This window comes from Anticarsia gemmatalis, chromosome 8 (assembly GCF_050436995.1).
Source record: "Anticarsia gemmatalis isolate Benzon Research Colony breed Stoneville strain chromosome 8, ilAntGemm2 primary, whole genome shotgun sequence".
Taxonomy (NCBI): domain Eukaryota; kingdom Metazoa; phylum Arthropoda; class Insecta; order Lepidoptera; family Erebidae; genus Anticarsia; species Anticarsia gemmatalis.
In genome coordinates, this window is record NC_134752.1 from 11,040,995 (window position 1) to 11,066,302 (window position 25,308).

Genomic DNA, 25,308 nt, shown 5'->3' on the forward strand with positions numbered 1-25,308 from the left:
TACATACGTACGTACGTACACACATACCTACACACATACGTACATACATACATATGTATAAACATATGTATGTCATTCTATGTATTACTTATGTACTTATGTATGTACATATGTACATTCTCACAAACTTTCAAATTTATAATATTAAGTAGGATTTCGGAAGCAACAAAACCTCTATTTGTTCCACAAATAATTTGCAACCATTATTCCATTTATTTTAGGTAGATTATCCGATTGCCCTTTTTAAAATCCTTTATCCATTTTATTAATCGAATAGTATTTACTATTATTATAAGTTATTTTATACATAAGCGGACGAAAACACAACAAAATACTACGCAAGCTATTACACCTACAACAGCGATTGGCGACTTAATACTAAGCGGGACGCGGCCCGCGCGGCGCGGTGAAGTAGTATGACGTCACAGCCGCTCACGCGGCTGTTAGCGGGACTCGATATTTTTCGAAACTTTGAATGCTTATAAAATCAAAACTATTTGGTATTTTTGACTAAAACAAAAACTAGTTTATATGTATACATACAGGCTATACTGTGTCAAAATTTCAAGCGATTTGGCATACCTAGTAACATTCTCCATTACCCTGTCGCGTTGGCCAAAATAATTACCATAACATATAAAATGACATTTTAGCTCAAACAAGTCGAGTCGATTAATTGTAGTTATCGCTACAAAAAAATCAAGCGAGTACAGTGACGCCATCTAGCGTTGAAGCCCAGAATACAGCTTAAAACCTGGGATTTGGTTTTTGATCGCATTCGGTAATATTTTACCGAATGCGAACTATTTATTCACCAACAGATATTTATGATATTCACAAATTAACGTAACTCGTCACTTATTGGAAGTGTAGTTTGAGTTGTTGTACACAACTCAAAATAGATAGAAATCCAGAGTAACCTGAAAGGTTGTCACTTATCAGGACTGATGCCCATCGAACTCCTTGGATGTAGGAAAGGTTATTCTCACGAAACCCTTTGCTGAATCAGTACTAAGCAGTGGTCACATATGTGCTAATATAAACCGAAACAAAATGATTGGTTATTAGACTATAAGTAAAACAAAATATAGTGTAAAACTAATTTATTGTGGCAACAGCTTAATCCTCATTGTCTTCATTGTCGCTGTCAGCGTTGATGTTGAAGTAACGGAGCTCGTACGAGTCGTGCGCGGACGCCACCACTCTCAACCAGTCACGGAGGTTGTTCTTCTTGAGGTAACGCTTGGTCAGGTACTTCAGATACCTCTTTGAGAAGGGAATGTCTGAAATCAAAGAAATTGTAGATCAGTATAAGTATGAATCATACAAACTCACAAATATTATTTCTAGTGTAGACATTACAGAATATTCTAAATACATCTGCACTGTTCTCATTCTTTAATAATCAGTTTATTAAAACTAGAATTTGATATATTATATAAATACCATGGGCACTAGACAGTATAGCAGACCAGTAGTACAGTAGAACTAAGAGATAGGCACCTTTTAAGCAATGGGTTAGAAAGATATATGCAGTTTTTATTAATAATTGCTTTAGATGTCTATTTTTAATGGGTCTGAGTTTGTAATACAGACAGGTATCAGTAAACATTCACCTTGTTTATATTGAGACAAGTGAAGGTTAAGATCAGCACCTTTACTTGATATTTGTCTTTCTCTTGACAAAAACAACAAATAAGAATTTGGAAATAAACAGGTTGCTTTGCTGCAGACAGACCGGCAGATTAAAACTAGTCTCCAATAGTCTGTGCTATAATATAAATAGAAGCCACACATGCTGAACTACATAATTTACAGCATTACATGTGAATGTCTTTTAGTATGATGTGTAAATCTGTCAAATTGTGTGTATCACTTGTACAGATTTCGTTTACAGTATCTAATTTGAAGAACCTTCACATATCAATAGCATATAATACAACTTAACATGTGGAATTTCACTCGCTTTCGGGAGGGAATTTCCAAAAATCCTGTCTAAGTGCACGCTACACTTCCTATGGAATCGTCATACCCAATTTCAACTTTCTATGTTCAGTTGTTTGAGTTGTGCATTTTCCATTAGTCAGTCAGTAATGAGCGAGTCATAATAGTAACTGTAGATTTGCAATAAAATAATAGAGTATTGGACTAAAAATAATACTGAGCACCTTAGTAATTTGAGTTACCTGTAACCTGATAATTGCTTGCAAAAGAACTGAAGATTACATTTTTGTAGAAGGACGATATCTTGTGTCTAATAAATTTGAAACACTCACAAAAATTTGTAAGTTTAAAAAAGTAAGTATTATCTGGTATTGATAGCATTAAAAAGAAATTAAAAACGTCAAGTTTTAGCAGTTTGCTCTCAACACTGGTAGCCTGACTGGTAATTTATTTTTTTATTTACCTATGATGCAAGTTCTGTTAAATGAGAGCTCAATAAAAACATTATAACCTAAAAAAATTAGTGTTCAAATATTTATGTTATCCCCTGAGCTTTTATCAGAAAATGAAATCAAAGAGATATGTTACTGCCATGCTTTTTTCATAAAATCTGCGGATTAGCCCGAAAAAACATGATAAAATATGAAAACGGTGCTTTATCAAAATGAATCGGCAGAGTTCCGCTAGACAACATGTTATACAAATCGTACATTACTGGATGCTAACATACGCGACAAACATGCTTTTAAACGACTTTAATGCTCATGTATAACAATGATCAAGCAATTACCTGCGTTGATGGTGATTTTCGTCTTGTCCCTAGCGATGACAACGTGATTGCCGAGGTTATTTGTTTTGCCCTCAACTTTGACGCGCTCCTTCAGGTATTTCTCGAAGTTGCCAACGTCCAAGATGCTATCCTCAGTGGGGTGCGTGCAGTCGATCATGAACTTCAGGTTGATCTTCCGCTTGATGCCTTTACCGCGGATTTTGCCACCTTTGACTCCCTTCTTACCAGTCTTCTGGTGCAATTGGCCTTTTTTAGGCGCTGGCTTCTTTGTTACTGCCATCTCGGCAACCTGGAATAGTTGCACGTTATTTTAAACACTCAGTTACGGCTTCTTTTCTATTATTTTAGTAATATTTAATCGAATAACCTACCGAACACGTGTATAGCAGTTACCGTAAAAACTGCAAAATGGCCGACATAAACGTCAAATTTTAGTGAAGTTGGCCGTTCTGCTCGTTCTTGCCAGAATTAAAAATATGTTAGGAATAGCTCAGATATCGTAACCACGGGTTACTTAAGAGAATGTTATTGTCACGGAGTTAAACTTTTGACTTTTTGATGTATTACAAGATAAGCATTTTTTTAGATGGATCATCAGTCGTATAGAATAAAATAAAATTCTCACTTTATATCACATTGAATCAAGTCAAGTGATTAAAATGATCATTACATCATCACAATATTATTATTAAGCTTTCACATGGACATCACTACGCTTTTACTATTATTACCAACCCTGCAAACGAATACGGATTACAGGATCTGGATTTCCGGAATAGAAACGCCCAAAATTCGGATAATTAATTTTAATCTAATATAGTTACACTAGTTTTTTTAGTTTTTTTTTAGTTTACGTTAGTCTACACCCTAATTTAGTTGTGGAGGATCAAACAAATAAGACAATAACAAACTTAGAACGTAAAAAAAGTTTTATCGCTATATAACTTGAAGTCATTCTACACAGTCTTTAAAGCACTGTGCAACGTTACAGGAAACTGGTTATTATTATAGGTACTTATTAGAAATTTATCTAACGATAATATATTTAGAAAATAATACTATTTTCGACTAGCTGGCCCGCGCAACATCGCTTGCGTCACATAAGAGAGAATGGGTCAAAGTTTTCCCCGTTTTTGTAACATTTTTTACTGGTACTCTGCTCCTATTGGTCGTGATGATATTATATAGCCTATAGCCGTCCTCGATAAATGGGCTACCTAACACTGAAAGATTTTTTCAAATAGGACCACTAGTATCTTTTTTTTTCGTCAGGAAAATGCATTACTGCATGTCCCGCTCCAGGGAGGTAGCGGGGGTCTGTCGGGCTCTCCCGCCGGCTAGGCGTTCCGGCTTTTAAATTTGGGCATACCGACTAAAAACCTGACGGTGTTCCTTCAACTGTCACCATAAACTGGCCAGGACGCGGTACCTCCGATTGGATACTCCGCGTAGGACCACGAGTATCTGAGATTAGCGCGTTCAAACAAACAAATAAACAAACTCTTCAGCTTTATAATATTAGTATAGATATCATACTTTAAATCCTTTGTTTCGTCCATAATTTGTAAACAACGTAATGTTATCGTTACGTACCGACCTACGTCTAGTCTCGGGTTTGATTCTCGGTCGGAGCAAAAACACTTATGAACAGGTACGTAACGATTAAGGAGAAACAAAACTTTTGATCTTAATAATACTGTCCAGTTAAAAAAAACGACCTATTTCATTAAATAGTCGCACGCTTATTCAATACAGGAAACAATTTGAAATGTAGACGACCTAGGTATAACCGTGCTTAATTATGACTTAGTTGTGAAAACTGCCTGCTATTTTTACATGTATGTATTTAATGTAGGTAAATTTACTATCCGCGATTTACCTGAGTATCTTCCAGTGAAACAATGTAATAAATCAATTTATTCATCATAATCATATTTATTTATCGTCTTACACTCTGATCACAAAATATTGCTTATTATTAATAATTATTATCTTTAAAATAGTTGATACAGTAATGACAATCATTTTACGGGATTGAACAGCTGAGTAACGACCGCCTCTACATCATGATTTTGTAGTATTTCTCGTCCTTAAAAGTTTTGAAATGTGGTCACCATTAAGGTACCTACCAGTTTTTACGCTATAGAATTTCATCAAGGGGTTGATTTGCTATTCGGCTTTTAGAAGCGACAGCCGATCGAATACTTATTGGAGCGGCTAAAACTGGCTGTAAAAACTCTATTTAACTAAGCCGGTGTGGCTTAGTTTAATAGAGTTTTCACATAGGGCGTGATTCTCACAGAGATGACTCTAATTGTTATAAACCAACAAATTTAACGAACAGAATTTCATTTAAAAACAATTAAATATACCTAGTTCTATCAATCCAGAATATAGGATTTCAATTACCTACGATTATAGTTCAAAACCAGACGAATCCAGAGAATTTGTCAGAAGTCAACGTAGACAGACACAAGGGGCACATGTAGGTAAACGAACCGGTGTTGTACTTAGGGGAGCGGCAGTGAATGAGCTCAAGACTATTGTCTTCGCTCCACCTTGTTGATATTATTTCCCATGAACGAACGTCGACGATTGGCCGAGGTCACGCAAATTTTTTACCTTACGTGATGTAATGCGTTGAGTTTTTCATACAAGTCACATTCTCACCTTTGTTTTGTACATAGGAACTCGTTGTCTACGAGTCATTGCGTTTTGTTGAAAATTGTGGCGGTAATTTACAAAAGTTAAGAAAGTGGATCATGCGCGTAGTGTTATCAGTCTTCTACGCCGTCATCGTGAACTTCGTGACTTCTCGTACAATGCACGATTGGCCGCCGCACAGGCGCACAACAACTCAGTTTATTTACGCCGTGCACGGAAACTGTCAGTGCGTGCCTCAGCGTATAAATCCTATTTTTGTAGTTAACCTCACTTCGATTTAACAGCAAGTGAATCACCATAGCGAGTTAAGTGGATAGCTTCACAGTCTATTGGTGTTATTATTATTACTGTTATGAGAATTAATCAATCTGTGAACGTGTAGTGCATCCAACAAGTTTCTACTTAATAGAAATGTATGAAATAGTGAACGTAAATATAATCGATATTTGTGGCGAATAGTGTAAACATTAAAAGTGTCTCTCAAATGTCACTAAGATGGATAATTGTATCGCCGCCTGCGGCTGTGACAACTACGAAGGAATAACTCAATCTGACTTGGATCGTTTTACTGACTGTATAGAAAATGTTCTCAATGATGAAAAAGGTAGACGTCTCTTCAGAAATTTCATGTACACATCCAAGATGCATGCTGGACGTCGCATACTGGATTTCTGGGAACATACTGAAAGATTGATAGGATATAATGGAAATTCTGAAAGTTTATCATATCCATCCTACCTCAGAGACGTAGATCGTTTGATTGATGATGCAGATAGGGTAGATGAGATAGACTTCGCTGCAGTGGAGCGGCTAACCATCGCGCGGGATTCAATGATTAGAGAAGATATTACCGAGGCATTGAAAATAATAAAACAGGTAGCAACGAAAGCACTCCGAAGAGAATACAATAAATTTAGAGAACGTTTTGTACCTGCTAGCTAATAAAACTGCTTTGAAAGCACACTGTGCCTGGTTTTTTGTAATAAGAAGTTACCTTATTTTGTTTCGAAGATTTTGGTACCAATACAAGTACAAATATTTTAAATATTGTCACTTTCATAATATTGTAGCTGGTATTTTAAGAGCTTCATGAATTAAATACCTACTACTGTTTTATATTTATTTGTTACTGATATTTATAAGAATATGTAAACTGGATAAAAGAAATCAGGGCTGTCGAGCTTTAATGCCGCGAAACTCAGGTTGCTGCAACGATGAGGTACCTATTGCGAATAAATTATATAGGTAATAACACCAGTTTTTGAGGAAGTAGGTACACTCAATAGGCGGGAAAACTGATATATATATTTCAATGTGACGAGGATAATATTGTGTAGCAGTCAATTTTTAGTGCCCGCATTACACCCAACCTGCTGCGCTCTCCGGTCGGAAACTAGTGCTTTGAGCAACATTTAGCCAGTATATTTCAAGCAGTCGCTTAGAAAAGAAGCAAGCGAATCATGAACGAATAGTGATAGATGGTGGAAATTAGGAGAATAGGTATCGTTTAATTTTCAAGATAAGCGTTAAAGCACATTGGAATTTCCAAAATTAGTTTTAATTACTCACTAAAAGTCAGTTATCATAACTTTGAGGCTAGATTTGAATTGCGTTTCGCGGCTATAATAAAAAATATATAATACAAATGTCACTTGTATGAATGAAACTAACCTGTGATTGAAATTTGCACATGATTTTAGCATTTAGAAGGAAAGTAAGTAGTGGTAGGTACTTACTTACATTGAATTATAGAAAAATCTGTGTTTTTGTTACTTATGTTAATTAATAATTTATTATTTTGTCCGTCCTTATTGTCACTGTATTCTGTATATATGCGAGACCCGATTAAAGTTCATTATTTATTCATATGTTGTATTCATTTCCATCCAATAATTACTTATTATACTTACCACAATGGCGGCCTAACTTTGCTTGAAAGGTAGGTACTTACTATTCTCGCTTGAGAGTTGAGGTAGTCGAAAAATATCAATTCAAATCAATTCAAGCAATTGTTTTTATTCTAATATAAGATTGGCAACAAGTGAGAAATTTGTTATTTTATGATCAATTGAGAAAGTCCCTGGCATGTTGTTAGCGGGTTCCAAAGTTCAAATCAAGTCTGCATATTCTTGTTACCTATATAGATTTCTATGCGCTTTATTTAAATAATGTGCTGGAATAAAGGTCGAGTTGTGTACCAAAGCTTTGATTGCTTTTATGAGTTTCCATTGAATAATTTATTCTCGAACATTCTTCGCGGTCCATTGTTTTATTATGGCCTACACATTAATTATCTTGCTGTCGCCAGTTTCCGTAAATGAGTATTCAGTTTTTTTTTATGGCAATACCATGGCTAAGACAGATCGGTAATTACTATGACGACGTCATAATGCGATAATGTTTTTTACTAGACATTTTAAATATCTGAATCATGACAAAAATCCGAATTTGTATTTAATGTGAAATGTCACTTCAGTATCTGTTCACTTTTTATTTATAGCCTGAGACCCTTGTTTCGTGACTAGTGGTAGTCAGGGCTACAAATTCGAAGCTAGCAATACTGTGTAGAGCCAAAACATAGTTTCACTTTACAAAAAAGAAACACTTTAAAAAAGAACTATGTTGTAGTACGACCGTGTAAAGTGGCGTGCTGAGGGGGAGGCCTAAACTCAACAGTGGGTGGATACGGGCTGATTAGATAGATCGATAGATGTTGTAGTACATAACAAATTAAGGATTTAGGTCGGAATAACGGGCTTTTAATAACGCATTATACATACTCGTATCTATATTTAATTTACCTTATAACGATTATATATCAGTCATCGTTTCTACAGAGCGCCACCACAACTTATGTCAATTTCACGCGAAGGCGCGGGGTATTACAAAAAAAGGCAAGAAATCTATTCTCATCCGTCATTTAATAAAATTGCACAATAATTGTACATTACATTAAAACTGTATTCAATTTGCAAAGCTCTATGGCTAGTGCCTGAAATATCTGTCACCTACATACTTATTATTACAGTATATTATGTATAGCTGCTTTACTTAACTATTGGCCGAATACTCAAACAACACTCAACATATTATTATGTGAGGTGGAGGTTCGCGCCGCAACCAACAGAGACTGCAACCACTTACTTGACTTTAGGTAAAGCATATGAAACAGTTTGCAAGTGAGATGGAAACAGGAGACAGACCGTAATTATAGTATACTAGCTTTTACCCGCGACTTCGTCCGCCATTTTCCCGGGGTAAAAAGTAGCCTATGTCCTTTCTCGGGTATCAGAATATCTCCATACCAAATTTCATGCAAATTGGTCCAGTAGTTTAGGCGTGTTTGAGTAACAGACAGAGTTACTTTCGCATTTATAATGTTAAGTATGGAAGTATGGATTATTAAGTAGTATCGCGGTCTCATGTCTCGGTGCCCTGTCTCTGTCTCTCTTGCGAACCACTACCGTAAAGTTAAACTTAAGCGTTGCTTACTTTGACGCGTCGTACTGATAGATACAAAATTAATCATTAAAATTGTGTGTTGTTTGAGTATTCCGCCGTACATGTGGCGGCTACATCTCAAATGTACTCATTAGTACCTGAATATACAGATTCGCAATAAAAATAAAATGTTCCAGCTGAATAATTGTTCCAATTAAAATCATATTGGACATTGTTTTGTTCGAAATTTCGGTCGATCGGACATAATACTGTTATTTCATTACTGTAGGTAAAATTCTTGAACTGATTGCTTTGCACAATCTATACATATATTTAAATACAATTTAAGTTTTGCGACAAATCTTATATTTTGCTGTTCCTGTTGTGTATTACGCGTAACACTTAATAGGCCTTAACTGTGTTTTTTTTGACCAATTTGTAGGAGAAAATTTGTGTTACTGTGATTAAGGCTTGTTAAGTTTATGAAAGATGAAAGCGTAAGTCACATATTCAAGACATGTCCTATACATTATAGATTACAATAGTTACTTTCACGTAACACAATTCATAAAATAAAATCTTTGACTAGGACCGAAATTTCGACCAATAGAATCTCGCATCCCAAATTAATTACAATATTGTTATTCAATTATTAAAAAATAAAACGGATCACTTACAACTAAAATATAACTTACGATAAAATTTTATATTCTGAAATAAATTCCATTGATATTGTATCACATTGGAGTCCATGTCTCGGCTGTTAAAACAATGTTTACATTTAGATTCAATAAAAATACTTATAAATATTTTATCACTGCACTTTTCCACTTTAGTTATTTCACATAACTAAACTGTTTATTACTTCTAGGTCTTTTTCCAGGAGTAATACATCTCTAGTGGTTTGTTAACCTGAAAAAAAGAAAGGTTACATATTAATTTTGAGTGTATTAAAAAATACAGTTCAGTACAGAACAATAACATTAATGTTTTAGTTCCGATAGTATAAAAGCATTTTCAACTGATAAATGTATTAGAATTGGTCGAAAGTCGTACTTAACGGATGTCAACGTCATATCATCTACCTGTATGCCAAATTTCAGGGTATATTCCCGTTGTCCACCCCCTGCTTGTCCACCCCGGGTGGACAGTGACACAAATCTTTTAAAAAGTTCTCGGTGTCCACTCCTGGGGGACAGTGAGAATTAATTTTAAATTATTCCCACTGGCCACCCCGGGTGGACCAAGACACGAGTTTCATATTACTACTCTCGATGTTCACCACCGGTGGACAAAGCCACTGCTTAAATAAACATTCTCAATGTCCACGCTTGCTAGAAATTGGTGTAAATAATTATAACAAAATTAATTAAGTAGGTACATAGTTTAATCATATTATCAACATCTTTAGGGTAAATAGAAGTAATTACACTATCTATTGTGTGTTTTCCCATATAATGTTGATTGACGCTAAGTTGCGGCACTTATTAAACCAAGGTATAAGTTATAACAATAAACGTAAAAAAAAATATATTTAAAGTGATCATTTTATTCACAACATGCGAATGGGACTTGTCAAAGGGGACTTCAATATTGATTTATTTCTAGAAAGGATGAGGATGTAAAGATTTTTCTGTGACTTTCATTAATACCTATTGTGATAATTATTTGTGTAGATTGCAAAAGTAAAAGATGTTGATAATATGATTAAACTTTAGACCTACTTATTTTTTTACACCCAATTCCATCAAGCGTGGACATTGAGAATGTTTATTTAAGCAGTGGCTTTGTCCACCGGTGGTGAACATCGAGAGTAGTAATATGAAACTCGTGTCTTTGTCCACCCGGGGTGGCCAGTGGGAATAATTTAAAATTAATTCTCACTGTCCCCCAGGGGTGGACACCGAGAACTTTTTAAAAGATTTGTGTCACTGTCCACCCGGGGTGGACAAGCAGGGGGTGGACAACGGGAATATACCAATTTCAGTCCGATCCGCCCAGTGGTTTGGGCTGTGCGTTGTAATCTACTATGTCAGTCAGTCACATATATTTCACAAAAAGTATTCTAAAGTTGCATTTAATAAGGAAGAATCAAGTAAGTATATTACCTTCCAGAACTTATCATTAATCTGGCGCAGGGTCTGCGAGCCGGCTAGGGGCACGAACTGGCCGGGCGCGGGCGCGACGTAGATGCAGAAGTTGAGGAGACGGTAAGCCTCCGGCAACTCCGCGTCCAGGTCCAGGGTCAGCCGCATGGCTAAGTACTTGCTCAGGTGGTCCACTGTAATAGTAACATTATGATTTGTTCATAAAGGTAATTAATTATTGACATCCTCCGTAGCGCAGTGGTTTAGGTCGCCACGCCGCCCATTGCGTCGAGAAGCCGTGGTTTCGATTCCCATTTTGAATAATTATTTGTGCGCTCCACAATAGTTGTTTGTATGTTTGTAATAGTCCTCGCGACACAATTCTTAGTGCAGGGGTGGTCTTTTTAAAACTAAATATAGGTATTGAATACTTAAATATTTCTAATATAATGATAAAATAGAGTAATACTGATGTCAGTAATAGTTAAATAGATGCTAGTATTTTCAATTTTTTGGAGATTCCGTTTTTTATGAAATCTAGCTACAATTATAACTTCAGTCTAGCTCAGGTTAGGCATGTTACAAGAGGCATGATGTTACAATTTGCAAGTAAGTGTCATTTATATAATGTATGTTAATCACACTCTTGTGAATAACACCACACAGGTAATATTAGGTGTGATTTTTATATATGTTACTGTAAAAGCCCGAACTGTGGTAAATCCTAAGATTTTCCGGTAAAACCTAAGATTTACCAACTCTCAATGGTATAAGTCCGAACAAGCCAGAGTTTAAAAACTATGTTACGATATATAAAAAAATCCTCCTTCATAACTATGTTTATAACTATTTCACGGTATAATTATACACTGTGACATGGTTATAAAGAAGGAGTTTTGGGCAAAGCGACATGGGTAGGATAGGTTAGAAGGCTAAGGTGGGAGCGAGCGAAGCTCCCACCTTAGCCTTCGTGGTTATTTTTTTTTAACCACCCAGAAGGAGGAGCCCCGCGAAGCGGGGCTCCGGCGACATCTCGACATCATCAAGTGAATATAGGTAAAAGTTCGAAATAAAATAATTGTTCGGACTTTTACCATTGCCAGTTGGTAAATCTTAGGTTATACCGGAAAATCTTAGGATTTACCACCGTTCGGGCTTTTACAGTAACATATACGTAACATGAGAATGATTCTATTACTCTATTCATTATAATTTCAAGGTTTAATTTCATTAGTGTAATTCTCGAGCTACTTGTGTTTACTGGCCGGTAAAAAAGATGGGTTAAGCAACTTTAACACAGACATTCCAATACAAATGGTGGCCAGATATTGGTATTTGAGATGAGTCTCTGAGATCAAGTAAAAGGTCAGTTCCAGTCGTTATCAATTGATATTATTTGTCATTAAGCCATGTAACATGGCTTTATGACCAATAATGGCTAATTATGGCTTTCAGGTAGATTTAACTGAGACTAGATAGACCGCTAACCAAAGCCATGTTTAATGTTTTCATTTTGGGCACTCACACTCTCATTAACAACAACTAACAAGTATCACAAAATATGATATGCATGTTTCAATTAGTAGCTATATTGATAATAAGAATAATTTTGCTTTTCTAGCAAAAGAATAGAATTACACAATCTACATGAAATAGTGCTTGAAGATGCAAGTATGTGAAACCTGATACAATGTAAAAAAATAATACTTACTACTTATACGTGGGCCACTACTTATATTTTGAGCCTTACTATGAAAAACTGTAAATATGTGAGTGAAAACTACTTTATCGTGTTCTCGGGTATTCTTATGCGTGATCTAGATAGATTTTTATCTGATCGAAATATTTTTTTAATATTTTTTTTTCTTTCGCGAAGACCCCTTAAAAACAGGGTGTTTAAAAGCATAACCTGTTTCTTGTGCCGATGAAATATCAAGGTTAATGCTATTTATTCTTGACGTTTTGGAACTAAATAAAGTCATTTGATATCAAACTGTAGTGTATGGCGAGAAACTAATTATTTCGATTATTTTCGTGCACATAAAAGCCGGTTGTTAAGCGAGATGCGTTACGGCCGGCATTGTTTTTATTTAGCTCGACCTGTAGGATTTTGTGATTTTTCCTTATTTTAAACCAGTCTTTAGGTAAATTTTTGGTAATAAATCAATAAGAATTAACCATTCTGCATTTTTCTAAAGGCACTTTTCACCGTAACACAGTTTTTATAAAAAATCATGGGACTACTTGTTCCGAAGTGCTTCAAGCGCGAATATTTTTTTCTGGATTTGGTTCATCTTAAAGTTTCCATAAAGTCGACTGGTGTTTATTTTTGGGCTCATGCGCATTATATCCTAGATCCCTGTTTTATCACAATTTGATACACGTATTTTGAAGCCAAACGATGGACTTTTCAAGCATTTGTTTGCACTAATCGGCGCGAGGACCTTATCGAACTGTAGTAAAAAAAAAATTGGTTCATTTAGAAAAAATCTTCTAATCGGAAATGTTGTTCCCTAATATTTTATATCTAAGAGTGGAAATAATGTTTAGGATTGTGTCATTCTTTTCTTGTATCAGGAAACTAAAATGCATAATTAATTTTCGCACAGCATCAATTTTTCCAGAGACAACTGGTGACCTTGGACGACCTTCAGGAATTTCATTGGTGATGGAAAAATAATAATGATAGAACTCTATTTATTGGCGTTTAAAATTTTCAAAGGATCAGACTTTATCACCAAAATAATAAATAAGTCGATATAGACACGACTGTTTCTATAAGTCACGTCGTAAGTCGTAAAAAATATTTGCACGAAAATGTTTACATCCTAATGCCATTTTCCCGCACACTTACAATTTTCGATGGACGATATTGAAAATATTTTCAGCGCAGATTTCAAAACTTTATTAGGAATGTAGTAGTCAAAAAGGTCAAACTTTACGATGAAAACACCAAATGGGGTCTAAAACAATCAGATTCGTCAAGGCTCAAAATATAAGTAGTGACCTAAGTATAGGATTACTTTTCAAGGTAAATTTTATAAGTGTTGATACAAGGCTGTACTCAATACTGAGCAATGATCTTAGGCTTTAGTTATTTAAATAGAAAAGTAGCTATGTAAAATCAAATCAGATTTATCTAGTCTATCCATATTTATATAAAAAATGCATAAGTCTGCCTGTCATGTTTTTACAAATAAACCATGATACCAATTATAATAAAACTTTGTATGAAAAAAAATGAGTATAAAAATGACATGAGACATAGAATCAAGAAGCTTTTTGTTACCGTAATAATAGGAAAAGTAGTGTAGAAAAAATTATATTTACCAGAGGCATTGGCAGTTGTCTTGAGATATCTGACGGAGCTGTCTCTGAGGGCCCTCATGAGCTGGTTGTCGCCCGTCATCTCGGTGGGGTGCGGCTTGAACACCAGTTCTATCTCGTTGGGGTTCAGGGGCTCCCCCTCACCTTCTGTGTCCATTGAGTTTTCGCCTTCTGTTCTGAAATCACATCAACTCTTTTAAATATTTTCCAAGAAGTAAAATAGTACCTATAACATGTCTTAAATGAAGCTAAGGAAGTTTGTGAGGATCGTACCAAGTGGTGTTATTTGGTCTCTGCCTACCCCTATGGGAAGAAGGCATGATTTTATGTATGTTTAAGTATGTTTGTGATATTCCTGAATATTGTAATATTGTGTTTTTTTGTTTTGCTTCATGTGTAGTGTATTTCGTTTTAGGGGTACTTTTGTATGTACATGTTACTTTAAATAGATTTACAATAAATTCTTGAACAGGAAAAATTACCTAGTGTTATCTGTATGTAAGCTAGCTATTACTAATGACCAAGGAAAATATATGTTATCAAATAAGGTTTAATACTAATACAAATATATAAGCCCAAAACATATACCTACATAATAACCAAAAACTAAATCTTCATTATTCTGATCACACTCATGGCATAACATTTACAGATTTTTTAAATGTTATTGCTAGATTAATCTTATTTAGGAAGCCAAAACAATAAATCTATAAAATACTAATATAAAGCTTGAAAATAAATAATGCAAATCATAACATACCTGCCGTCACTAGATTCACTCTCCTCACTCCTCTCTGAAGTTAAAATAGACTTGGCCCTTTTAGTGGTGCTTGTGTTCTTTGACACTGAACTTAAGTTGGACGGCACCGGTGACGGAGTACTCCGCACTGACGCCGGGTTCGACGTGGACTGACCAGAAGGTGTCGGGTATCCTGTCGTTGAAGAACCATCTTTGGGAGTAGGTGCAGCACTACTGCCGTTCTGTACAGGAGTCTCCGCAGTACCATTAGAATTAGACGTATTACTATTCTCCTCATGGTTTTTCCGCGACCTCTGCGGCCTATTCTGAGATTGCAACTTTATTCCCTCCGTGATCGAATTCACAAGAGAAGCCTGAGAGTGCGACATGCTCAGTTTAGCTAACACTCGCTCCTGATGAGCTTCGTACTCATCTCTGCTGGGGTAAATCTTAGATATCAATAGGTCAAAGTTAGGATCTGGCCTCAGAGAGCGCTTTGATACTAACTTCTTACGGCATGTGGGACATTCTTTGTTGCCTGATCGTAGAGCAGTAATAATACAGTCATTGCAGAACCTGTGAAGGCATTCCTTTGTCGTCATAGTCTTCTTGAGCATATCTAAACATATAGGACACATCAATTCACTATGCAAGCTGCGGGGGGACACTGCGATCTCTGTAGCGTCCGTTATCACTTCCTGCGGAGTACGATGGAGCTCGTAAAGGGAAAGCTCCCATGTTTTATTCTGGGACGGCTCGGTAGACGACATTTTTACGGACTTGTAAGGCTTTATTGATCTAAACAATCGTATTTTCTATGGATGTGACAAATCGCGCCGCAGCCACCATGTTGGCTTATACACTAGTGATGTACAAAAGTTTAGCACAATGACAGTTGCTTTTAGTCGATTCTTATATTGAATCTTATATTGAATCTTATATATAATTATCTTTACTATATTGTATAAAATTTTGCCACGTTACAATTCCGGTTTTCTGTTATAGTATTTCTAAAATCATATTATTATTGTAATATTTCTGTATTTTTATCGAAACTCGCCTCACTATATCACCGAATGGTGACCAAAAATGTACGAATGGCGTTAGTTGATAATCGTTATTTTAGATTGAAAGAAATTTAATAAAACTGATGATTCCCAAACTAGTTTAACATTCAACTGCTTATACCATAAAATATTGGTAAACGTTAATACTTAAATCTTCTTACCTTTCCCAAATAGTTTCACATTTCACACAGCAGATGTCGTTGTTTGTCACAGAAAATAAGAATTTTATGTAGGTAACAGAACCAAAAGTGGGTCTATACATGTTTTCGGTATATTTTCAAATAAAAACACATTTTCTAAATAATTTTGGGATTTATTAAAATCTGTTGGTTTATTTGCCAGTGCTTAGAACGATCGGGTTAGAGTTTCCCGACTGTATCAAATAAGAACCTCCATTAGAGTTGGAATTCTGTCCATTGAGAGGTATTAATGTGTACACAGTTCCGGGATTCTGGCCCTGGGGTTGATTCCCGCTTGAAGGGTTGGCAATGATTACGTTGGTTGGTTGACCAACCTGGCCGTTTTGCAAGACCACACCTTGACTCGGTTGCTGAGGTTGATTCTGAGGCACATAGATGGTTTGCTGGCTTGGCATGGGTTGCTGCACGTAAATAACTTGATTGGGCTGTGGGTTTGGTTGGTTGGTCAGCACTACAGTCGGCTGGTTACCATTCTGCTCGCCAATACGATCGGCAACTAGTGGTTGTGCTTGGTTGGTTACGACAGGCTGATTCGTCAGAACCGGTTGGTTGTTTAAGTTTGAAGGTTGAACTGGCACTACTTGTTGGGTACTGACTGTTGGTTGCTGATATTGGATATTGTTGTACTGTGGTTGGTTGGCGACTGGTTGGTATGTCGGCTGTGGGTTGGTAACAGGTTGGTAGGTTGGTTGCGGGTTGGTAGCAGGTTGGTAGGTTGGCTGCGGGTTGGTAGCAGGTTGGTAGGTTGGCTGCGGGTTCGTACTCGGTTGGTAGACTTGTTGGGGATTTGTGCTCGGTTGGTACACTTGGCTGGAGCTCGGTTGTTGATTGATCCTGTCGTTGGCGTTGGCTCTGTCCTGCAGGTTCTTGAAGGCATCGGCCGGTATGAAGACTCCCGGGACTAAGTTCTGGCCGCTGGGCTGAGACTGTGGCATCGGGATACCGTATGCAACGGCTACTAGGGCTAGCACCACGATCTAGAAAAGAGATTTTTAAGTGTTAAGTTCGGAAGACGATCTAAACACACAATAAAAATATAAATATACATCTCAAATATCGCAAAATTATCTAAAAAATAATTGATTATAAAAAATTCTTCATTGTATCATTTTTTTTTTACCAAATTTATTGATATAAAATAAACTTACCGATCGTAACACGCTCATTTTGACGTTGTTCAACAAAGTGTGTGATAATTCTAATCGTTTTCATTTTATATCAATAACTGGTGACCACTAATGATCTTTGTCATTGTGTTTTCCAAATACATTTCCGAGTATTAACGCATTTTATTAATAGTTTATTTATATTTAGTAAGAATTGCGTAGGGTAAGCCCTAAGGTTCTTAATTTGAATATTTTAATGAGCCTTTAGGAATTTGGGATTTTTTATACTCGTTTTTATGATAACTTTCGTTAAAATTAAATGTCATTTAGTATAAGTACACACAAAATAACTATGTCATTTAGTAGTGTACGAGTATATCTACTAAATAACATAGTGTTGTGGGATTTATGGTAGGGTGTGGGAAAAAAATGGGTCATGGAGAGAAACTACTCTTCAAAACAAATAAAGTTTATCTGAGGGTGGAAAACATCATTGGTGCCTTTTTATTCGTCTATGTGATGTATAAATATGATTATCCAATATGCACACTTAACTGTACGGTTCTGGTGTTTCTGCATCGGATTAATAATAAATTAAGACACGTTTTCTGTAAGCAATCTTATCTTTTACCGTGTCCTATCTATAAAACAACATTTACTTATATGGGCAATAAACTAGCGAAATTACTATGTAAATATAAATTCAATTTTCTCAAACGATTTACATAATTTGATAAAGTGTATAATAACAGGGACAATATTTTATAGCATTTCAAACACGACCACACATGGAGTCATTCTTTATTTAATTTTAATCCATTTTATTCGAATGCTAGTGATGTAAATAGCAAAAACATAGATTATAGAAAAAAGTTATGGTACGTGATTGTATGTTAGGAATAATATGAGGATCGCAGGATGTGCTAATGATGACTAAACTTGACGTTTTCCCACCGAAGCAGAAGTGTTGCACTCAGCGGGGCATCATAACATGGCATAAGGGCTATTTTATGCTGAGATATCCTGTTTGTACCTTACATTATCAAGGCTTTAACAGATATAGATATTGACGTGATTTGCTCTTGTGAATTGTAACTTTATCAACGCAGATTCTATACGAAGATAGAAATAGACTACAACATTTTTAACAATATCGTCGCTTGTTAACTTAATTAGAAAAATACATGAGAGCAACAATAACGACCATTTCTTACGATTACTAGCGATCATGAAAAAAAAGCGGGCTTTCCATAAACCGGCTCTTAACTAAACTGCATTAATTCCATTTCGGTACATAGAGTTTACTTTATAATATAGAATTGTATTTCATTAATGACTTTTCTCATTGTCTTTAACAAAAAGCAATTCCATGTAATAACGGCTGCTATCTTAATTACTGTTTCTATTATTTGTACAGTCATGCTCATAAGTATTTAGTGAAAATAATGTAGCAAGGTCAGGGATGTCTCTACCAATGGAATTGTCCGATCATAGAACCGAGCTATCGAGTTTCTGGAGACCTGCAGATTTCGCCAACTCCTTCCCCACACCTGCAGAAAATATAGTGTATGCGACTGCCACGCAAAAGGTCTCGGGTTCGAATCCTGGGTCTGTCCAAAAAGTCTTTCCTGAAATTATCTGTTAAGAATTTTTCATAGGTTATTCGGAGTCAAGAAGATGAGGTCATAGTCCTCCGTGCCTCGGAGAGCCCGTAAAGCCGTCGGTCCTGCACCTAACCCCTCTCTGGTCATGTCGGTTATCCGTCTTACTGGGCTATGCTAGTTAAGTAATAGAGAGTGTAACTACTTGTGTATTATGCACACACTTGGACACCATAAATCCTGCACCGTTGGCCAGTTTAATCCCAGGTCCCTTGTATTTATTTTTCACCAGTTAAGCTTCGCTAACTGGACCCTATAAAACAATATTTCATGTACAATTTTATAGTTCTAATCCAGTTCGTAATAGTAACTCAGTGAGAAACAGCTCCATAAACTAAAGAGAGAGTTTATAATGATCAATGTCAACGGCTAATATGACGTGGCGTGTAATTAGGTTAATATGTGACATTGCCGCCATGATGCTTACGTTTACGCGCCAATTTGTGACGTGATTGAAAGCTGTCCAGTCTTCGGGGCAGGCTTATAACAGCAGATGTTGCACCACATTTGCATGTTATAGAAAAAGTTTCGATTTCACACTTTCCGCTACTATTGGCTCGGAGTCGTCGCCATTTTTTTATGGTTCAGATTTGTTAAAAAATGTACATTCTACAGTTCTCCCTAGACTAACAATAAGGCGTTTTCAAGCTTTCAAACAAGCTAAGGTGTCAGAAATCTGTCTAAAATGGCACTTTCTTTAGTTTTTTACTCCTATGTAGCCCAGAAAAAAGTTCTATGGCACATCTGTATTAGAAGAATGTCCTTGTATTCTGCAAAATCTATCTCGTTAGCATTTCATGTAAATCTTAGTTTGATTGAATCCTATGCATTTTGTATTTACTCCGCGTCATCATGTGTGGTCTCGATTGACCCACAATTTTGTCGATAATATCGGAAAATTGACATTCATTGAGCTTGCTTTCCATAACGTTTAGCGAAATCTGTATCCCGTGCAGGTAAGTTTATTAGAAACTTAATTGTACATAATTCCATGGGAGATATCAGAGTTACCATTACTGCGAGAAATTATGGTTATTTCAAAGCGTGATGTATCAATGAATATTTGCTAAGTGATTAAATATAATGTCAGTGTGTGTCCTAAGTGGCGGGAAGTGCCTTGTTATGATCTCGTTAGATGTAAGCTGTAACACGAACACCCTGCTATTTATTCATCGTTATTTACTTACTTAATTGAATTTCCTTGAAAATTGTAAAGTAAATAGTCGAGGAATATTTTCTATACTGGATCTTGGTACAAACAAAGACTAGGTACTTATTTAGGTACATAACTTTACAAAGGATTGCAATGTTCATGCGTCTCTGAAATCACAATCTTGGAAATATTATCAGCTATGTCAAGTCCCAAGAGCATTTTTATCAATGTAAATGGTAAAATTGCAACTGTATTTTGACTTCAATATTATATTTGGCTTTGGCAATGGCTATATATTTATTGTTAAATGTAAAAAGAAAAAACGAAAGTAAATATATTGATTGTATGGGGACCTCACTCAATTAAAACAAATCTATTTGTTGTTAAAGCGGCAACGGAAACAAGTAATTAGTGTAAATTTCAGGCACCTAGGTATTACGGTTTATGAGATACAGACAGACAGATAGCGGAGGTTTAGTAATAGGGTTTCGTTTTTACTCTTTGGGTACGGAACCCTAAAATATAAAACTATAATATAAAACAAATCTTCCTTAGATCATCAGGTAGTCTATTACTATACTATACTATTTTATAGACGCATAATTATAGCGTGGTAGTCCCGCCATATAAATAGAAATTAATCTCAGTCCTATATTAATTTTATAAGTATTTCACATGAATATGAAGTACTAAAGCCAGTGAAATTATAATGATTAAACAACATTAAACGCGTTTATAATAACATCTTACAAGAGATGTATAATTAGCGTACTTGAGTGCGACACGAGACTACTTGTAGTGAGAACTGGGCCTGATTACTTGGAAATAGACTGATGTAGAAGCTCAGTGGGTCGCTGCTTCCTTTTATAGATGAAGTATTTTTGTTTGAGAACTAATCTGTAAGTGACAAGACGTTTTTAGACTAGTTAGTTGCTGGTATTTATGACGAGTGTCGAGTGTGCATTGAGTAGTTTCCTTATTGCATTACTTTCGAAGTGTCGACAAGTGAGGATTAAATTAGGTTTGATTTTAACGTTCATGAGTGGTTTAAATAAGTTTTATGTCTTGCGCACTGATATTAAATTCGACTTTGAATTTACTTAGGTTTTAGGTTAATTTATTATTGTTACCGTAAAATAGTAACAAAATTCAAAGATAAAGACTGAAAAATGGAGCAAATTATTTTTTTCAAGATATTGCTGTAAAGTGATTAAAATAATTAATGTGCAATTAATATATTTAGATAGTAAACAGTAGAAAATTAAGGACTGAAAAAGGAAGTGGCAAAATAATATGTATTAGGTATATAAATACATACTTTTGCTAGTGTCTCATTGTAAGTATATAAAGTAGTAAAAATACTCGTAGCTCGGCCTCGAACTACTGGTACTAACTGTACATGCTAGTAATTTGTCAGACATTTGGATGTAGCCGCTAATTAATACCGTGCGAGATTCAGAACAGTCGGCCGATTGTTGTATGTGTAGTGTGTAGGTATAACACCTTCACTTCGTGCTGTGCCTTCTTGTTAACAAACGACATGTTGTTGTTCGACAAAAACATGGTTAAGAAAAGTATATACCTACCTACGGGTATTTTCGTGTAATTTGATAGTTACGAATACGTTTATTTCAAGACTAGCGGCCGCCCTAGACTTCGTCTGCGTGGACTATGGTACCTATTCCCATTTTTACAACATTTTCATTGCTGATCTGTCGTAATAAAAGTTTTTCGCCCTTTTTTTCTACACTTCCTAAGGAATCTTTATACAAAATGTCACCTTTCGGCTCTTGGCTGTCCATCACTCAGTCAGTCACTAAATGACAGGAGAGTATTGGTGACTGTTTTCCTGAGCAAACACGTAGTTAATGAGTTTATGGCTATTATATTTTCATTCGATAAACTGTTCGTATCTACAAAATGTTGTCGAATATCGTGAAAGAAAAGTTAATTTCCGGGAAAATGCCACCAAACTTACCGTATGTTTTTGGAAACTTTTTTGTTACGGGCTGTCAAAGTACCGGTCAACAAATTATGGACAGATTTTCAGATACGACCGAAATACCGTTCATATCCTTCATCTGACGGTTATAATCTCAATCATAATCTAGACTTTTCCATTAAGATAACAGAAAAGGAAATTAAAAACTTTCCTCTACATTTCGCGGTCATCATAAATTGCGAAATGCATTCAATCATAGGTTCTCGTTCATTCATTTGGTTCGTTCATTACTATCAAATTAGCGTCGGGATTGCTAACTTAGGTACGTAACATACGGCTAACGGGTACTATGGTTAGTTATTAGAGACTGAGATCATATCTGGTAGATTTCATGACTATAATTTGAGCTGACTAATCAAGTAGGAATATGATGATGCCGTTTCTAAGTTGTGAGTGAAATAGGAATAAGGTCACAGGTATACGCACCTGAGGAGTCTAATAATTTTATGTGTCTAAATATAGCAGCGAGCCCTTGCAGGAACCAAAATCATTGCAGGTGACAGGACGGAATGACGTCGTCGTTGTTGTGTGTCCACTGTCTATCAAGCCTGAACTTATATCTATCGCTTATTATTTTTCAGCTTTTCTGCTTTCGCAGCGGCACACTTACTTTACATACCTATATTTCGACCTACTTAAATAAGTTATACCTATGTATTCTGTCAAAGTTCGTATATTACTCTAACATGTCGTGTAAAGTTTTCAGGCGTGGCGATTGTGGTTCTTCACTCCATTCACTGTTTTTCTATAAGTATAACATTCGTTTTACATACTTAATTTGACTTTATAACTTTCCAAAATATGGTTGCTTGCTTAGGCTATTGACCTTTAATAGTATTTAAAGCGATCTGTATCAAACTAAGCAAACGAGTTGAAGAAATGTAGAATTCATGTTTGAATGCAATCAAACTTGCGCATAGTTTCGCTCGTCAGCTAATAGATGGCATAACTGTATAATGTTCATACTGTGCATTGTTCTCAGAAGAATGTTTTTCGTTTCTTCGTTTAACTGATAAATTTCATACCGTGAGAGCAATTTTTTACGTTTAAAATCTAACTTCTAAGACGAAATCGAAATCTGTATAAATGAAATTGAATCTATTTATGTCCCTTATGAAACATCTAAGAAGATTAACTAAATCTAATTACGTAATTGGAGAGAAAAAGAACAAAAGGCACAAAAATAATATGAGTGCGGGTCTCTGCACTGCGAGCGCATTTATTTTACTAAAACTCCTTTTTATAATAAAAAAAACGTAAGTTAACTAACCCTTCCCAGCTAATTCCAAGAACAGAGAATCATTAATACATTTTAGCGAATTTAAACCTTTGGATGTGAAATTATAAAATTATAGCGTTATTAAGTCTAAATGATTTAGTCGTAAAATCAACATGTCTTTACAGCTATACCCAAGTTAGGTTGCGTCCAATTAGTTTCATTCCCTGGCAGATAACAGGGTTTATTGACTTGGCGTCACGCCTACACCGCAATTTGGCAAAGCTTTTGGCTTTGTTAGTAGCGTTCTAACGAGATAATTACGAGTTTAGCGAGTGCAGAATAATAGTAGCGGGTAGAAGATGAGAGAACACTGTAAATAGGCTGTTTATGTGATTTCATAGTGCACTTGCGCCATTTTTTTCAGACCATAGACTTGGTTAGAGTTTCCTCTGTTGTCTATGGTTATTGTTTATGGGTCGATTTAAACTTAACTGTACCTATCTTTAAAAATAAATATGGATGTTTTTAGACAAATTTCTTTCTTATTTATTTGCCAAAAAAATATCTAAAATCTATTTAATAGTTGTATAGCTAAGTTCTCGTATAACTAAGTGAAAATAAGAGCTAGGTTTAATCTTAAACACTAACTTCATTTGAGTTCTAAATGGTAACTTGTCAAGTCTTTTACTGCATCTAAAACAGGTGTGACACGTTTAAGAATAGGGTAAAGAAAATAATGATTAGTCAGAGAAATCTTGTACGTATCCATTTGGTCCCTTGTTCAATACCCAGCGGGCACAGTGTAGTTAATGAAAAGTACTTATTACGTAAGTTCAATGTATTGCATTAGAGCACGGAGTCGAGGGATGCGCATTGAACTTTTTGCTGCTACTTTGTAATGCAATAGGAAGGCTAGGGCAACCATAGTTTTAAGGTAAGTATTCAAAAAGCTTAGTACATTGGAGAATAATAATAACAACAGTGTTTCTAATAGTTTTTTTTGTTATAATATTATAATGTAACGGGTATTAAACGCGGTTGAAAATTGAAGGTTAGGATACTTTATTTGTTTACCCGTCGATCGCTGCGAGAGTTTAAAATGTTTAACTTTTTTTTGTTTGTTGATTTATTTATTATATTTTAATTTATAGTGTTGTCAACCCGCAATTGGCCGGCGTGGTGGACTCAAGGCCTAACTGGACTCATTCTAGGAGACTCTTGCCCAGTAGTGGGGCATCAATTGGTTATTTTCTTTTTAAGTAAATATTTCAACTATTCCGTAATTTTTCTGTACAGATTTGAATTGAAAGCAAAAATGAGTTTCCTATGCCTTACTTCGTTAGATATTATATTATACCTATAATAGGTATACGGATTACGGTTCAGGCCCATAAAGTAAAGAATTTCTTGGAGAATTACTAGCCCAGATATATCCCTCCCCCACGGTTCGGGGTTTTCCCAAGCTTAAATATTATATCCGTTTACAAACAACAAGGAAATCTAGATTTTTTTCTAAGAAATTCTGAATAAATCCGTCCCCTTTTTTGACATTAAATGAAGTACAATAAACTATAATGAATTCGTAATTAGCCGAAGATAAGTAAGTGGAATAATTTAATAGTATGCTCATTAAAAGTGGGTTTTTATCAAACTAAAGTTTAGAAATAATAACAACTAAGTTTTTATTTACGAATCATTAAGTCAGTCACCGGATCCTGTTAGGAATATAAATGTTTTGAGTTAAAAGGCATATCAAAAAATCTTTTTAGGGTCTACTACCACTTGGTAATAATCCTGTGTCTACCAAGACGACCTACACAAATATGTTCTAAATCGACATTTGTTAAGTAAAAATAAACGAATGTCGAAGAACGAACGTCCTAAACGGATTTTCATACGATCTCTCAA

At 35.5% G+C, this 25,308-nt stretch overlaps 4 protein-coding genes across 4 annotated transcripts; 1 reads left to right on the forward strand and 3 right to left on the reverse strand.

The window, feature by feature from the left end:
• Positions 1-1,088: 1,088 nt before the first annotated feature.
• On the reverse strand, positions 1,089-3,221 carry LOC142975080 (large ribosomal subunit protein eL22-like). Its single transcript, XM_076117734.1, has 3 exons — positions 3,106-3,221; positions 2,735-3,023; positions 1,089-1,283 (listed from the first exon to the last, which is right to left on the reverse strand). Exons 2-3 carry the CDS (start codon positions 3,012-3,014, stop codon positions 1,120-1,122), a joined length of 444 nt encoding a protein of 147 aa, XP_075973849.1. The 5' UTR covers positions 3,015-3,023; positions 3,106-3,221; the 3' UTR covers positions 1,089-1,119.
• A 2,086-nt stretch (positions 3,222-5,307) lies between these two features.
• On the forward strand, positions 5,308-7,264 carry LOC142975081 (uncharacterized). The gene has a single exon (XM_076117735.1). The coding sequence runs from the start codon at positions 5,894-5,896 to the stop codon at positions 6,338-6,340; it is 447 nt and encodes a 148-aa protein (XP_075973850.1). The 5' UTR covers positions 5,308-5,893; the 3' UTR covers positions 6,341-7,264.
• A 1,036-nt stretch (positions 7,265-8,300) lies between these two features.
• On the reverse strand, positions 8,301-15,865 carry Sce (E3 ubiquitin-protein ligase Sce). The gene is made up of 4 exons (XM_076117736.1): positions 15,014-15,865; positions 14,257-14,429; positions 10,948-11,120; positions 8,301-9,751 (listed from the first exon to the last, which is right to left on the reverse strand). The coding sequence occupies exons 1-4, from the start codon at positions 15,760-15,762 to the stop codon at positions 9,707-9,709; spliced, it is 1,140 nt and encodes a 379-aa protein (XP_075973851.1). The 5' UTR covers positions 15,763-15,865; the 3' UTR covers positions 8,301-9,706.
• A 486-nt stretch (positions 15,866-16,351) lies between these two features.
• LOC142974644 (uncharacterized) lies at positions 16,352-17,444 on the reverse strand. Its single transcript, XM_076117092.1, has 2 exons — positions 17,408-17,444; positions 16,352-17,236 (listed from the first exon to the last, which is right to left on the reverse strand). The coding sequence occupies exons 1-2, from the start codon at positions 17,423-17,425 to the stop codon at positions 16,391-16,393; spliced, it is 864 nt and encodes a 287-aa protein (XP_075973207.1). The 5' UTR covers positions 17,426-17,444; the 3' UTR covers positions 16,352-16,390.
• Positions 17,445-25,308: the final 7,864 nt, after the last annotated feature.